General features: G+C 34.5%; 1 protein-coding gene across 11 annotated transcripts in view; it reads right to left on the reverse strand.

Annotated features, from left to right (window-relative positions):
• DNAJC13 (DnaJ heat shock protein family (Hsp40) member C13) overlaps positions 1-17,341 on the reverse strand; it is a 103,439-nt gene that overhangs the window by 60,777 nt on the left and 25,321 nt on the right. For 10 of the 11 annotated variants that reach the window (XR_004986853.2, XM_045579290.1, XM_036431453.2 and 7 more), the window contains 13 exons: positions 16,498-16,698; positions 14,801-15,007; positions 14,613-14,708; positions 13,991-14,082; positions 9,730-9,896; positions 9,542-9,621; positions 9,289-9,458; positions 8,761-8,860; positions 6,815-6,922; positions 5,492-5,647; positions 4,363-4,419; positions 2,282-2,403; positions 132-207 (listed from right to left, as the gene is read on the reverse strand). Coding sequence is in view for 10 of the 11 variants with exons in the window: in XM_045579290.1 (XP_045435246.1) it covers positions 132-207; positions 2,282-2,403; positions 4,363-4,419; positions 5,492-5,647; positions 6,815-6,922; positions 8,761-8,860; positions 9,289-9,458; positions 9,542-9,621; positions 9,730-9,896; positions 13,991-14,082; positions 14,613-14,708; positions 14,801-15,007; positions 16,498-16,698 (1,632 nt within the window). In the remaining variant the exon portion in view is untranslated. The remainder of the gene's footprint in view (positions 1-131; positions 208-2,281; positions 2,404-4,362; positions 4,420-5,491; positions 5,648-6,814; positions 6,923-8,760; positions 8,861-9,288; positions 9,459-9,541; positions 9,622-9,729; positions 9,897-13,990; positions 14,083-14,612; positions 14,709-14,800; positions 15,008-16,497; positions 16,699-17,341) is intronic. The other variant, XM_036431456.2, reaches the window with a different exon arrangement.

Below are 17,341 nucleotides of genomic sequence, written 5' to 3' on the forward strand. Positions count from 1 at the left end.
TCCTATGACAAGTATCTTTTAAATTAAAAGCAGACTTTAAAAAAAAAAACCTTGAAATATATAAATAACTTATCAATGAAATTTTATTGGGCAAGCATATATAAATCTTTCCAGTTATTCAACTGACTTACCAAAATGCGCTTCAACAAGTTTGTTGCAGTTACATTTTCAGCTGTCCAGAGTCCCACTAAATGTCTACTTAGCTGTCTGAAAAAAGCAGACGTTGAGAAAGGTTTGCTGCTTTATCTCAGCTAGAACAGAAAGGAATTTTTAAAAACAAAATATCACATAAGAAATATGACTACAGTAAAAAAAATCATTCTGATGTTGAATATTAAAAATTAATATTTTAATTTGGAGATATGAAATAATGCAACTATTGCTAATGTTTTAGAATTTTCTCCAAATAAAAATGCTTTCTTGATAAACACACTAATTTTCAATGGACCTGAACATGAAGTAGGCTCTTACCCCACTTCAAGATAAAAGTAAAAAAATCAATTTGACACAATTAGTTTGTATAAGTCTTGAAATAGATTATATACAATTAGTTTGTATAAAAGTCCAGACATAGTGATCCTAGTACTCTAGCCTTCTCTGGATTCTGAACAAGAACAAAATTCTACAATTATGTTCAAATATAACCTTCTCGGCAAGGTCAGAGATAGTAAATATTTTTGGTTTTGGAGCCTAGACAAAGACTTAAAGTTCTTGAAGCAGATTATCCTACTCATCCCACTTGGAACTAAAAAGCATATTTTGGTTCAAAGTAAAAATATAGATCCATGCTGACTCTATGACTTAGACATTTACTTATCTTAATCCTCATGATGACTTTTATCTCCTAGGCTAGAAGCTCCTCATGAGCAGGGAGTATATTTTATTCACTGATAACCCTTCTGCTTTGGCAGGGTTTATATACCATTTACTATAAGAATGGGAGTAAAACTGTGAGAAAAATAACCAAATAATCACTTCCAGTATATATATTTATGGATGTTACTTTCCCAGAAGAAAAAACTTTAATAGGAAAATTTTGTTTTGTCACCAAAAAAATAAACATTACTGAAACTATTCATTTCTGTGCCTATTTGAAAGCTAATATAATGAAGTAATTGTAATTTCCTTCACTGGTATTTGTAAGTATCATATCAATAATTCCCAAAAAGGCTTTAATTAGGGATAAGAAATAACTTTTATAATAGCAATCTGTATAAGACTGCAAAAGCAATCTAAAGGAAATGTGGTATTTTTATAATAATTTGACAGCTCTCCAATTCTGTGATTAATCACAGTAGAAAATAAATGTAACTGATTAAGTATAATAAAGAGGAACAGAACAAGCAAACATCTAACATGAGTGTTTAATGAAATAAGACATCGAATAGTCTACTGTAATGAAAGATGGTGTCTAGCAATGTTAACAGAGGCAATATACCAAGGAAAGACCTTCCTTATGTATCTCTTTGTCCCCTCAAGCAACACAGAGACTACTTTTATGGCTAACATATACAAGTGAGGGATGCAGACAGCTTCTCATAATAGTATAAAAGCAGAAAACTATTGGCAACATACTAAGGCATTGAATAATTGGACATGAGTGACAAAAGAAATATATAGAATCATAAAGTAAACATAAGCCAGCAATTTATTATGTAAAAAGTAAAAAAGAACAAGATTAAAATATTTATATCTGAAAGTATCACATGTTGGGAATCCATAAAGTTTTAAAGGGTTGGAATTTATATAGCCTCGAGTAAACAAGTATTTATGTTTCTTTATATCTGAATAATTATTATGAAAATGATGATTCGCCAAAGGATAAATTTTTACAAGAGATTTAGAATTTCCCTAAGTTAGGCCTGTTAGATATTAAGGTTTTCTTTATTCTTAAAGTAGAGTACCTAACTAACCAAAGATATTTTAACACAGGATCATCTGCATGCAGGGTGGCCAGATACAAGTATAAGGAAAAAAAAGCCTGCACATGTGGTCCTAATTTATTAAGTTCCCAGGCATCCTTTCCCATGTTCTAGTCCAGGATTATGGGTGCCTGAAACTATAGGATAGTGGGGGGAAAGCAAATACATTTCATTATTTCCTCCTACATTATCAGGACCAGAAACAATGATCATTTGGGCAGAATCCTTCTATAAGGAAAGGGAGAACAAGGTGAATCAAAAGAAAAACATTTGTGTAATCGAAACAGTTTGTTTTATGAAATATATCTGAATCCATTCTTTACAGCAAGTTAATGTATAGCAAATTAAATTTAACCTACCTATTTGTAAGCATCCTTTGATCTGAGCTTATTGTAAACATTGAAGTATGCAAGTGTCGAGGTAAGGCACCTTCACTGAGGGCAAGTTCTTGCATTTTTGTAGCAATTTCTTTGTCACCTTCCTTTGGGAAAAGGGTAAAATGAGCCCTAAAGCATCAATCTGAAGAAAGCTATCCTCATTTTATAAAAACTAATTTTTTATTTCTAGAAAAAGTACTCAATATACAATAAAAATTTTTAAATGCAACTTCAATTACTGAAAAGTAACAGATTAGTACAAGTAATTAAAAAAATATTAGTTGCCTTTGGAATGAGATTTAAATGTTTCTAGACAAATTTATCTTACAAATTATGCTTTACTTAATTTAGTATTAAAATTGGGTTCCTTCCCTGAGTGTATAACAGCCAACAAAGGGAAGAATTAACTAGCAATTTCTTTGAAAGGCATCTGCAAGCCTACCTGTGTTTGTTATTAACAACATAGTCATTTTCATTGTAAATACATTTCTTTCTTTTTTTTAAATTATGTGATATAGGGGCAGTTCTTTTTATTCTGATTTTGCTTTACTTATATGGACTCACTTTGGCAACAAGACAAATAGGACTACTAATCAAAGGTAATCACAGAATTATAAATTAAGCTAGCAGTTTTAAATTTAAGGCAATCTGTCAAAAAGTAAAAATGCTCACAATGTTACTTAAAAAGGTACAAGAATATAGTACAGCTGAATATGTGGTATGTATACAAATATACATACAGTATGAATATGTACATATATCATCTGGAAAATAACCATGTAGCATATATGCAAATATATGCATTGTATATGTATGTACATACATCATTTAGAATAGCAGAGAGTCTTAGAGGAAAATTACCAAAATGCTAATTGCAGTTATGTCTGGATTCTAAAAATACAGGTGATTTATTTTTATTTGTTCCTTGTATTTTTTCTGAACATCATAATATTTCTTCAAAGATCATATACCGCTTTTCCAATCAGGAAAAAAATATTTTAAGATACTTGCCATGATTTCAGTGTAAATAAACAGACATCAGCTCTATCACTAGCTATGACAAGCCAAAGTCAGCATTTTGATTATAACTGGCACTCAACAAATATTTCTGTATGAATGTCAATATAGTGGTGGGTCAGGAATATATTTTTATTTAGTCTCTTGATCCTAATTGTCCTGGACTACTTATTTTGGAAGCTAAAAAAACATAGGACCAATTAACTAGAGAGAGAAAATTAGCAGTAGTTGAATATTCACAGTAAAAATGCAAATAAATGTAAATTTTCCACCAGTTAAATACCTTTACATAATTTTTAACAGCTACTTGAGTATGTTAGTTCTGTGCTTATTATTTAGCTACATATTTATGAAATATAATCCCAGAGATTTTTTATAAAAAGGGTAAAACCCATACATTAATCCAAATTACTACAGGACAACTAAAGAATAGATTTAGATTGATGTCATTGTAAACATCGGAATGCAAGCAGACATTCATAGCTATGATCTCAATTTCTAAAGAACATAGACGGTTAAAGTAACTACAATGGAGAAATAATATCCTGTGTCTGACAATATCATGTCTCTTAAAGGTTTATTACAAGTGCACTTTAAGCATGAGGAACTAACTTTTGTTACCATTCTTATTTGATGCCATTTTGCATCAACTAACTCCATTAATAGATTTCTATGTAAGCTCAGTACACGTAAAGATTTCAAAACTATCACCACCAACTCTCCCCTCCAAAAAAAAAAGGGAGGGATGGATAAAAGATTTTGAATTTTTAATTCTTTAAAAATGAAAGAAATAATGTAGAACTGAAATACATATATTTATTAAAGAAAGCTTTTTTGTCCTAAACCCACTGAAGAATTTGAAACTCCTCGTTTATTAATGGGAATTATTCCTGTAACTGTTTTAAACTAATTTCTGAATAGAGATTTAAAATTATTTTCCTTACACAGAAAAATTCATGTTTCCATAAGATTTAAAGGTAATTTTGTCATCGTCAATTAAAATAATTAACATTCAAGTAAGTTTAAAATTTCAGAAATGTTCTTACCTCTATTATTGCCTTCATAACCAAGCCAGCTCCCTTTATAATTGCCATGGAAGGATGCTTTATAATAGGGGAAGAAACATATCACAGAATAAAGTATTTTTATTCCAACATATAGGAGTGGGAAAAAGTAGGTTTACAGTTGTAATACAATAATGCAACAATCCTATATAATAAAGGTGTAATATACAAATGGTCTTCACACTGTGAAGCTTAACGGCCGACCACATAAGGACCAGATCACAGATCAGCAGGAGGGTGGGGTAGCAAGCTTACAAGTGGACTGTGGAGATTATAGGAGGGGGCAGGGAAGCAAGCTAAGGGTGGTAGAGGGAGCTACAGGAGGGTAGGGCATTGGGTGAAGAGCTATAAGAGGGTGGCAGTGAGCTACTGTCAAGCTATTGGAACATGGATTCGTGCTCAGGGCTACTAGTTAATAAATAATTCAATAATAAACTGCTTCACATACAACTATAAACCTACTTTTGCCTACCACTGTATTTAGCTTTTGCTCTTAAGGGAGATGCATACTTTTATAAAGGTATAAGCCATAAAATTAGTAAAAGATACATAAAATTAGTAAAGGTATTCTTACAATATAGAGACTTACAGATACTAAAAAGAGTTTATATTCATAGGAAATAGCTGACACTTATTTGAGTAACAATATGTATTATACTTATTTGAATGATAAACGTCAAATACTAAAATAGAAATTGATAATATAATTAGAAAAATTATCACAAACATATACACATAAATATACATAAAAATAATACAGTATCATAAGAAGTAATAAATGCTTCCTTGTTTATGAACAGCCCTGCTAATACTCATGTTATTATTTGAGAATTTGTAAAGAAAGAGAACTTTGGGGCCTACCCCAGAAAAAAATGAGTTTTTCACCACTTCTAATATGCAAAAGATGGACAAATAGTGATCAAAAACAATCAACAGAGCTCTACATAAAATACCAAGAAATCAGTGCAATCATGTCCTAACATGATAATGTGCTAAGCTGTATTTATCATTATTAGTACAGAAACATTCATGTATTATTTTAAAAACAAACTGACCCCCAAATGGGGTGCTTTTAAGATTACTTATATCTGATAAAAATAATAGCTCTCACCTGAAAGAGTTTAAAGAGGGTTCTTCCATTGGATGCTACCATTTCTAAGAGCATATCAAACTGCTGCCCTTCCGTTGTCTCACTATATGGAGCACAAAGGGCAAAAGTAAGGAAGTCCAAGAGTGAACTAATAACTAGGGCACCAGTCCCATGATCCTGAAACAAAAAAACATATTGCCATGACTATGGTAGATAATTTCATTCAAAACTTAGCAGTAATGTTTCTGACTGTTATTATATTATGTCAGAAGTAAACATATGCCGAGACCGGTTTGGTTCAATGGATAGAGCGTCGGCTTGGGGACTGAAGGGACCCAGGTTCGATTCTGGTCAAGGGCATGTACCTTGGCTGTGGGCATATCCCCAGTAGGGGGTGTGCAAGAGGCAGCTGATCAATGACTCTCTCATCGATGTTTCTAGCTCTCTATCTCTCTCCCTTCCTCTCTGTACAAAATCAATAAAATATATTTAAAAAAAAAAAAAAGTAAACATATAATTTTTCAACAAGATGTTCAGTTTGAAGTATGGTAGTACTTGTTTTACTAATGTAGCAAATTCACTGCTTACCATATCTCAAAAGGAAATAATTACACTCGTCAAATTCCAAGAGAATAATGAAGACTATTCAAAAATGTATAAGTATTTATTGTGAATTTGTTTTAAAAGAAATATCTGCCTAGCCAGTGTGGCTCAGTGGTTGAGTGTCGACCTATGAGCCAAGGCGGTTACAGTTCAATTTCCAGTCCGGGCACATGCCCAGGCTACGGACTGATCCCCACGAGAGGGTATGCAGGAGTGAACCAATTCGTGATTTTCTCTTATCATTGATGTTTCTACCTCTCTCCCTCCTTTCCAAATTACACACACACACACTTTAAAAGCAATCTGACAACTCTTACAAAACTCTGGCAATTTCTTCATGTTCCTTCTAAGATGTTATAGATTGCCCTTTTCCAAAACTGCTAACCAGTGACTGAGGAACAATGATTAGGCTTAATTTTTTTTTTTTTAGAGCAGCTTATTTTATAACATTTTAAAGAAAAACACATACACACCCCACCCCCCAAATAAATTGGAATATCATTGTAAATATCTATTGGATAAAAGTTTTGCAACCCATCCCTTCCAGATGAATGGATATAGTCCTAAAACAGTATTGTATTATTACTGACCAAGCTGAACTGTGACCAAATACTAACCAAAGTTGGGGGCTATAATACAAACAAAAATAAAAATCTACAAAAACTGTTCATGTTGCAGTTCTATAATACTTTTCAATAACATCTAGTATCTCTCATTGAGATAAATTTAATTATAACTTACCACATGGGAATTAAATTTCTCCAATAAGTTTTCCAGAAACTTCTTTGAAGAGAGAAGGGAAGCTTTGTTGAGCTGTTCTTGTCTTAAGTCATAATCATCATGCATGGGCTATTGATTAAAAACAGTGGTAATTTATGAGCATTTCCATGTTGTTGGCATCACACACAAGTCATTAATAAAGAGTATTCATTAAACAAAGAATTGATAAGACAAGGAGAAAAAGTGATGATTTCCTTGGATCTGATGAGACTATAAAATGCCCATCAAGTTACTGTTGATAGTACTACACAAGGTACTACCTCAGAAGCCATAGATCTCCTTCTCACAAGGCAAGTAACACCCATTCCCACTCCCCCAATTTTATAATTTAAATTTGATATAAAACTTAGCATTGAAAACCAAGTACCAAAATTAACAACAAATACTTTTTTTGTCTCAAGGTGATTTCCTTTTGACTGTTGGAATAGCAGAATAAAAGGATTCCAGAATGCTAGGATTAGAGCTAAAATCCTTATTCTGCTATTGACTATAGCTTACCTTTAACTCTGTCTCAATGTCCTCAGCTATAAAGTGGGAATAGTAGAAGTACTTGTTTCAGAGTACTATTATTAGTTAAATGAGATAATTCATGTAAAATGCCTAGCCCAAACCTAAACTGCAATGAGGGTCAATGTGTTTGTTTCCTACTATTGTATTTTACATTCTAGTTACCTCACTAATTCTTTTAATGAATTTATAGTAGTAAATAAAATTCAATTTGGGGCATAAATATAACATGATTGTTACTAGACCACTAAACTTGCCTCAAACACTTTATGTAAGAAATAAAGTACCATATACTACACACAAAATGAGGTAAATCAGAAATTTCAAAGTTATACAGAAAAACTGCTTTCCCCCATACAAGCCACCACCTTAGGTCTTTAGCTCTCAAACAGCTTCCAAGCCTATGTTCTTTAGCCCCTATCCTACCTTGGCATCCCGATATGGTAACCTAGTCTTCCTGCCTCTGAGTTTACCTGTAATCTATTCTCCACAAGCCACCTGAGAGCTTTTTAAAATTCAAACCTGACAGATATTGCTTCCCTTTCAGTTGTTCCTTACTAAAGGAAACAAATCTAGCTTCTTTGTCTGATACAAGTTTTTTTTTATTACTTTCCACATACATCTTTAGCTGAAATTCTTAATCCCATGCACTGCCAATACTCACATTATGATCCAGCCATATTCAAATATTTGATGCTACTCAAACATGCCTTTGTATATGCTAATCCCTCTCCCAGGAAAGATTTCTCAAAGTTGAAAAATACCTCCCTGTCCTTCAACATTCTGATCAAGTGTCAAGTCTTCCAGAAAGATTTGTCTAGAATCTTTTAACTTCTCCTTATCACAAAACCAAATATAAGTGCTGCTTTCTAGTGATTCCATGGCCCCTACCTACTTTATATGGTACACATATCCCTTCCTTACTCGACTGTCAGCAATTTCAAGGAAGAAAGGGACTCTTTTAAAGTATATTTCTTTATTGATTTCTGAGAGAAAGGGAAAGAGGGAGAAAGATAGAAACATCAATGATGAGAATCACTGATCAGCTGCCTCCTGCACATCCCTTACGGGGATGAAGCCTAAACCCAGGCATGTGCCCTTGGCCAGAATCGAACCCAGGAACCTTCAGTCCGCAGGCCAACACTCTATCCACTGAGCCAAACCGACTAGGGCGAAAAGGACTCTGTTTTAAAGTTCTTTGCATTTCTAGCACAATGTCTAATTTATAGGATGTGCTAAACAAATGTTTATTTGCATAAATAAATGGCTATAAGAGCAATTTAAGAAATACAGAAACATTGAATTTCAATGGTAAAATTAAAATCTGGTTTTGTGGAAATTGAAACCATCAGTGAACTTAATTAAGATTAATTAAGTTTCCTATAAAAAGCACTACTTACACACATGAGGGCACAGAGCATGTCAACAGCTGCATGAATTACTCCATTGTGGCTCCTCTTGAGTGCTTTTACTACCTTCACTCCCAGTCGTTCCCGAAACCTTGAACCAAAAACCCCACAAGCATATAATAGCAATACCAGAGCATTATTCTATTATTTTACTATTAAAATATAAAACAGTAAGTCATTAAGTTTCCATTGCGTAACTACAGCAATGACATTTGAAATCCTACCCATGGTATATATATCAGTTTCCTTAATAATTTTTTTTCTTTGAGGGTGAATATATTTTTGAGGTTAATTAAAACAAAAGGGCATGTAATTTCCCAAATTCACTACAACAAGAGTAAATAATATTACTGGTTCAGTTCCACTCACCTCCTTTTGAGTTCTCATGAATAAAAACTATCACATCACTACACAAAGGTATCTGGTTTAATCAGCTATAAAGAGGTGAACTGTTTATCATCTGTTATTTTCAATTATTAAAATACTCTAAAAGAAGTTCTGTTTCAGAAGACAACTTACTTTGGAAGCTGAGTAAAGGCTAGAAAACCAGCTTTGGAAGCCACAAGCCTCCTCACAGCCTGGAACTGACTCTCCAGTTCTGCATTGGAAGCAACAACATCTCCCTCTTGGGACAATAATGCTGTTATGGCATTATTGATCAGCTTTTCTTTGTTTTCTGAGAAGAGACCCTAAGTGAGGAAAGATTGTTTCAAAAAAGTTTCCACACTAAAAGTTAATGACAATGAATAACTTAGGATACAATTTATCTTACATCCTGCGTTACTGCATGCAGAACGCCGCTATATGAAATATTAGCATTGAACCTGAATACAGCATCTGCAAAGTTCCCATCTGTCAGGAGATAAAAAGGTTCAAAAAGACTTAGTTTTGCATTCCTGATTCTTAAATGTCTATTAAATACATGGATGAAAATGCAATTACTTTTAAATCAATACTTACTTGGAGGTGTAGCTAGAAATCTAAGATGAAGGCTCTCTACTTCCTCATCGACAGGCATGCTTAGTAACCCCCATCGCTGACCTTTATGGGTTGATGTCATTTTCACACAAACATCTCTATTACCAGAGGCTCTTACTCCATCCAGCAAACTTGCTAATAAGGAGTCTCTAAGTAAGATTAAAAATAAAAAGATTTTACAATTGGTAATTAAGGGGAATTCTAATTCAGAAGAAACATAGACCCTTCAGCAGGTAAGTTGCTCAGGGGCACACTAGATACAAGGAGAAACACAGGGGCTTTAGGAGAAAGTTTGGAGTTCCGAACTCTTCACTTTGCTATCATGTACCTTGTACAAGTTACTTAAGCACTGTTATAGCTTTACCATTTTTCTGGGTCTTTTAAGATTATTTTAAACAATTTTACTGAGGTATAACTTCCAAATCACAAAATTCACCCAATTAAAGTGCACATTTTGATCATTTTTAGTAAACTTAATACAGTTGTTCAATCATCACCACCATCTCATTTTGGTACACCTCTATCAACCCAAAAAGTTTCCTTGTGCCTATTTGCAAAAAAATCCTTAAACCAGGGAATTACTCTCTGTTTTCTATCTCTATGGTTTTGCTTTTTCAAGAACCTTTGTTAAGGGATGAAAAGAGAAGCTTCGGGCTGGGAGAAAATGTTTATAAAAGACATATATGGAAAACAACGATTACCCAAAATATACAAGAAACTTAAAACTCAACAATAAGAAAAACACCCCAATTAAAAAACACTCCAAAGTTTTAATAGAGACATCACTAAAAATATACAGATGACAAATACATACATAAAAAGAAGCTCTACAACAGAAAAATGAAAATTAATTTTAAAAAAATGAGATACCCCTACACATCTATCAGAAGGGCCAAAATCTGGAACAATGGCAACACCAAAGGCTGACGAGAATATGGAGCAACAGGACTTCTCATTCATTACTGGTGGGAATGAAAAATGGCACAGCTACTTTTGTAAGGCAGACTGGCAATTTCTTACAAAACCCAAATCCTCTTACATTATGATTCAGTGATCATATTCTTTTATATTCACCCAAAAGTACTGAAAACTTATGTCCACCAAAAGCCACACCCTGACATCACAGAAGCTTTACATTCATCTTTGTCAAAACTGAGAAGCAAACCAAGATGTCCTTCAGCAGATGAACAAATACAGAAAAACATAGTACATTCAAACAATGAAATATTATAAGAGCTAAAAAGAAATGAACTATTAAGCCATGATAAGACATGAAGGAGACTTGATTGTAAAAGTGAATAAAAGAAGATTACAAACTTTATGAGACCAACAATGACATTGTGGAAAAAGACAAAATTACAGAGACAATAAAAAGAACACTGGTTGCCAAAGTAAATGGAAAAGGAAGGATAAATTGACAGATTAGAGGATTTTTAGGCAGTGAAAATACTCTGTATGATACTATTAGAGGCCTGGTGCATGAATTCGTGCAAGAGTGTTGAAGGGAGGGGGGGACTGCAGGAGGTTAGTTGATCACTGGCCCAACAGCCACAGAGGCAGGGAAGGCTTCCACCACCACCGTTGCACTTGCTAGCCATGAGCCCAGCTTCTGGCTGAGCAGTGCTCCCCCTGCGGGAGCGCACTGACCACCAGGGGGAAGCTCCTGCATTGAGTGCCTGCCCTTGGTAGTCAGTGCATATCATAGCGACTGGTCCATTTCACCGGTCAGTCGATTTTTATATTAGCCTTTTATTGTATAGGATAGTATTCCATTTTATGGATGCACATCATTTTTGTCTATCTATTTACCAAATGATATACATATTTCTATTTTTGGGCTATTATAAGTAGTTATTATGAACATTCACATGCAATTCTTTGTGTGGGCATGTTTTCATTTTTTTTTCTTTTTCAACCCTCACTTGAGTATCCTTTTTCATTGATTTTTAGAGAGTGGAAGGGAGGGGGAAGAGAGAAACATCAATATGAGAGATACACATTGACTGGTTGCCTACAGCACACGTCCCTAAGGACTGGTGATGGAGCCTGCAATGGAGGTATGTGCCCTCGACCAGAATCAAACCCAGGACCCTTTGGTCTGCAGGCTGACACTCTGCTGAGCCAAACCAGCTAGGGCATTTTAAAAAATGTTCTTATTGATTTTTCAGATAGGAAGAGAGAAGGGGAGAGGGAGAGGAAGAGGGAGAGAGAGAGATCAATGCCCTCTACTAGGGATCAAGCCTGCAACCTGGGCATGTGCCCTGACTGGTAACTCTAGGTGCATGGAACAATGCCCAACCAAGTGAGCAACACTAGCCAGGGCTTCATTTTTCTTGGTTAGATAATGAGGAATGAAATTGCTAGGTCACATAATAAATATATATTGAATCTTTTACAAAACTGCCAAATTATTTTTCAAAGCAGATTCAATTTTTACATTCCACCAGCAATGTTTACAAGTTCCAGTTTCTCCACAACTTTGCCAACAATTGGCACTGCTGGTCTTTTTGATGTTACCCATTTTAGTGGGTATGTAGTGATTTTAATTTTTTCCCCCTAATAACTCAATCTTTTCATGTGTTTATCATTCATATATCTTCTCTGATGAGGTGTCTATCTGAATCTTTTGCCCATTTATCATTGTTTTTTTCTTATGTAATATTGCTTAAAAGTGTTCTTTATATATTGTGGACACAAGTACTTTATTAGAAAATCCAAATATTTCCTTCCTGTCTGTGGCTTGACTCTTCCTTTTCTTATTGGGCAAATTTTTAAATTCTGACAGTCTAAATTAGGGGTGTCGAACTCAATCAGAGAAGGGGCCAAAATCTACAATCCAGCCTAAATCGCGGGCCGAATGGTTTACTGAACAGTCATAAATTGTCATTGTGATGGAAACGCAGCAGAGTGCAGTGATGACAGCGCGGTGCGGGCCACATTGCAAGGCCTGGCGGGACGGATTTGGCCCGAGGGCCTTGTGTTTGACACATGTGGTCTAAATAATCAACATTTTTCTTTTATGAATTGTGCTTTTGATATTATAGCTAAGAAATCCTTTCTACTCCAAAATCACAAAGAAATTCCTTTACTTGTTGCAGGTAAGCTTTACTGGAAATACTGGCACCTTCTTCCTAGGGCAACTATCAAAATTAAACAGGGGTCCTCAAACTTTTTAAAATGGGGGCCAGATCACGGTCCCTCAGAGAGCTGGAGGGCCGGACTATATGAACTACTAATTCCTACTGTAACACCTCGGCTGCGCTCACTGCCCAAAAAACCTGGCGGGCCGGATCAGACTCCTCTGCAGGCCGCATGTGGCCCAAGGGCCGTAGTTTGAAGAAGCCTGAAATTAAACAATATAATGTAAATAAAGCTACATGATAGACTAAGTGTTGAGATCTTTCCTCTAATTAGACATACTTTTTTTTCCCCCCCGGCAGTTCTCTTCCTTGAATTTAGGACAGGAAAAAAATATAACCTTTTGCCATTTTTGTAGACTTTAGATCAAAAGCTTTTGGAGGTAAGAAACTGGTCATATTACAGGAAGTGAATATAATAAGGCTGCATTATAGACAGTGGCAAAATACACCAGAACTGTTTCAACTAACTTTCAAGAACAGCTTTAGTCTGAAAGAATTGCCTGGAAGTTAAACACTGCCAATCCCATGATAATGGATTAATAAAGGGAGATCCAGTAATTCACAGCACAGGGTGATAAATGTGTTTGATTTATCAATAGATCTCTCTCTCTCTCTCTCTCTCTCTCTCTCACGAGTTTATGAGCTATAGCATCTCACAAGTCTTAATGTCAACAGCCAAGTCACAATAATATGTTGGCTTACTCCAATGGAAAATTAGTAAATAGCCTAACAATTCTAACTTATAAAATCTAGTTTAAGTACAGTATTCATATTAAAGTAACTTGCTGGTGTGATCCAAACAATTTAATAATGAAAGCGACAGGTACAATTTTTAAAAATATACTTATATTTAAAAATATAAAAGCTTAAATTTCAGAAAAACACTTTATTTTCATCATTTCACTTAAAACCAAGTCACCATTTTTATTCTCTTTAGGAATTTGAAAATTAAATGGTCATTTTAAATATACAACAAAATGTCATCTTTTTCTAAATTACATAGAAGTTCTGAATACAAATCTTTGTTTTTCCTCTTTGATGAAGCACTTTGCATTACACATACTAGAATCTCAAAAGCTTAACGAATTTTTTTTAAAAAATACCTCTCTGTTGAAGAATATTTCCGTATTTGCCCTTTTATAAATTCAATGGTAAAGAGTTGTGGATTTTCTGAGTCACAAACCAATGCAAATACCTAATGAAAAAAAAATTTCAAAAGCTGTTTAGTTTTATAGTATTTTGTTTCAAAACCACACATCATTTTTACAAAAATCACTATTTTAAAATGTGGCTTCTTTACAATATCAGAATTTAAGAGCAGCTTGCTTAACTCTCATTCAAATTTTCAGAGAATTATTAAATAACTAATTTAATTAAAATTCACTGTATATTTTGAAAATAAATTTTAAAATATTTGTTGTTCTAAAGATCAATAAATAATGTAAAGAATACAGATTATTCCTGTTTTCCATTCTTCAAGCATGGAAAAAATATTAAAATAGAAACTTACTCTAATTTATCAATGGGAAGAAATGCAAACTAAATGGTCATTTTAAATATACAAATTAATAATGTTATCTTTTTCTAAACTGCATAGAACTTCTGGATACAAATATTTGTTTTTCCTCTTTGATGAAGCACTCTGCATTTCACATACTAGAATCTCAAAAGCTTGATGAATTTTTTTAAAAAAATACCTATTAAGCTAATATTGATGAAGCTTACCTCTCCTAAAGGTTTCAATGTTGCAATATTATAAGTTGCTGGGTCACGTTCTACTAAACATGTTTCTGTGAGTGCTAGCAGTCTTTTTACAGGTTCCTTCAAACAAAATTGAGAGATATTAAAAAGTTACTAAAGAAAAATATTAAAATCAGATGAACAAATTTTTTCTTTCAACACACAGGTCTTACCAAATGTCTAGGTGATATTTTTTGGACTACAAACTCTGCTAAAGATGTGATGGCTTCATCAGTGCTGTATTTTCCAAAGCGCAGATTCAAATATTGCTCAAACTCTAAAGGTTCTTTTCTGATCCGCAATGAAATGCCTATGTAATTGCCAGCATGATCTATTGCACTCTTGATAATTTCTTCTCTTTGCTCTGATGCAAATAAATGCTGCACAAATTTTGAAATTTAAAAAGTCAGGGTTGAAATAACTAAAATTTGAATAACATTGAATCAACTCATAAGAGAGAGACTGAAGTAGCAATTCTAAAGGGAAGAAAGGTAGAACATCTTATCAGAAGTGTTGTAAATGAAACATTATTACTAAATTAAAACCACAAAGTTTGGCATATAGTCTTACAAATAATGAGTGGAAATTCTAACTACTCAGAGTGTGATTTTCATCCTATGTGGACAACAGCACTCTGGGGCTTTCAAAAGGATCCCCAGGGACCCCAGGGAAATCCATTGTGGTTGGTGGGCATTAAGTGGACAGGATTTCAGCTTCAACTGAGGTAGTTCTGATTTAATGTTTTCATATAGTGGGCTTTCTTGAAAGAATGTTTACATGCTTACAAGTCACTGGCCTATGTATATTACAAACCAACCTCTAGGAGTGTATTTACAAAGGTCAAGAATAAGGTATTGCTACTTGCATTTGGTGCCTGAGGCTAGGAATGTTAACTATCCTGAAAAGGGTGTGGAGTCCCACTCATGAAAATGGATGGTCCTGCCCTGAATGCCAATAGCTCTCTTGCAGAGAAACAAAGGATCAGATTATGTTCTAAAAATAGATTTTATTCCCAACACCTTATCACAGTCACTATGGATATAGCAGGTACCAGATAAAGATTTGTTGAATGAATCTGTCATACTCTTTTAACTATAGTGAACTATAGAGAATAAATCTGTCATACTCTTTTAGTTAGCCTTTTAAGAGGCAGAGTATGCTTAAAAAGTGGGATGATTAGCCTGTCCGGTGTGGCTCAGTGGTTGAGTGTGAAACTATGAACCAAAAGATCATGGTTCGATTCCCATCAGGAACATGCCTGAGTTGTAGGCTTGATCTCCAGTAGGGGGCATGCAGGAGACAGCTGATCAATAATTCTCTCACATCGTTGATGTTTCTCTCTCTCTCTCTCCCCCCTTATCCCTCTGAATCAATAAAAAATATATTAAATTTTTATAAGTGATTAAAATTAAAAACAACAGACCTAGCTGGTTTGGCTCAGTGGATAGAGTGTTGGCCCTCGGACTGAAGGATTCCGGGTTCAATTCCAGTCAAGAGCATGTAGCGTGGTTGCAAGTTTCCCAGCCCTGGTCAGGGTACGTGTAGAAAGCAACGGAAGCAACTAATCTATGTGTCTCTCTCACATCGATGTTTCTGTCTGTCTCTCCCTCTCCCTTTCACTCTCTCTAAAAATCAATGAAAAAAATATCCTCGGGTGAGGATTAACAAAACAAAACAAAAAAGAACACAACAAAAAACCAATAGTTGCAAATTAATTGAGATTCAAGCTCTTTGGTATAGAAGTCTGAACTCTTAATACCATATTTAATCCCAAAGAAATCAAATAAAGTTTCAAAATAAAGTTGAAAAACCCCATTTTCCTTCAAATGCTCATATTCCTTTTTAAATGACTTTTTAAAAGACAACTTACCAATCTACTAAATCCTCCATAAATTATACAGAACCCTCCTTGATAGTCAGAGAGATCCACAAAGCCCTCAATATTTCTGTAGTCATAGGAACAGAGGACTCTGTTAGTTGCAGGACTGATCTGGTCAATGCCTCCAGGAGTTACTTCCAAAATGACAGGTTTTCTTGTATCACTCCAATGATGCTTATAACAGTTATATCTCTAGAGAAAAATAATATCAATTTTAGGCTCATGTATACACTTACCATAAAATAAGGTTACATTTAATGTACCAGTCACTGCTGGAACAACCAGAAATCTAAACAGTACTCTATTTAGAACTATTATCCAAATTGTTATCAACATTAATTTTAGCTGTTTGGAAGTTTGTGTTTACTTCATTAAGAATGTTCACTCTAGCCCTAGCCGGTTTGGCTCAGTGGATAAACCATCGGCCTGCAAACTGAAGGGTCCCAGGTTCAATTCCAGTCAAGAGCACATGCCCAGGGCGAAACCAGTTTGGCTCAGTGGATAGAGCGTCAGCCTGAGGACTGAAGGGTCCCGGGTTCAATTCCGGTCAAGGGCACGTACCTTGGTTGTGGGCACATCCCCAGTAGGGGTGTGCAAGAGGCAGCTGATCAATGATTCTCTCTCATTGATGTTTCAAACTCTCTATCCCTCTCTCTTCCTCTCTGTAAAAAATCAATAAAAAAATATTAAAAAAAAAAAAAAAAAAAGAGCACATGCCCAGATTTCGGGCTCAATCCCTAGTTGGGATGTGCAGTAGACAGCCAATCAATGATTCTCTCTCATCATTGATGTTTGTATCTCTCTTTCTCTCTCCCTTCCTCTCTGAAATCCATAA

Source organism: Pipistrellus kuhlii, unplaced genomic scaffold, assembly GCF_014108245.1.
Source record: "Pipistrellus kuhlii isolate mPipKuh1 unplaced genomic scaffold, mPipKuh1.p scaffold_m20_p_11, whole genome shotgun sequence".
NCBI lineage: Eukaryota > Metazoa > Chordata > Mammalia > Chiroptera > Vespertilionidae > Pipistrellus > Pipistrellus kuhlii.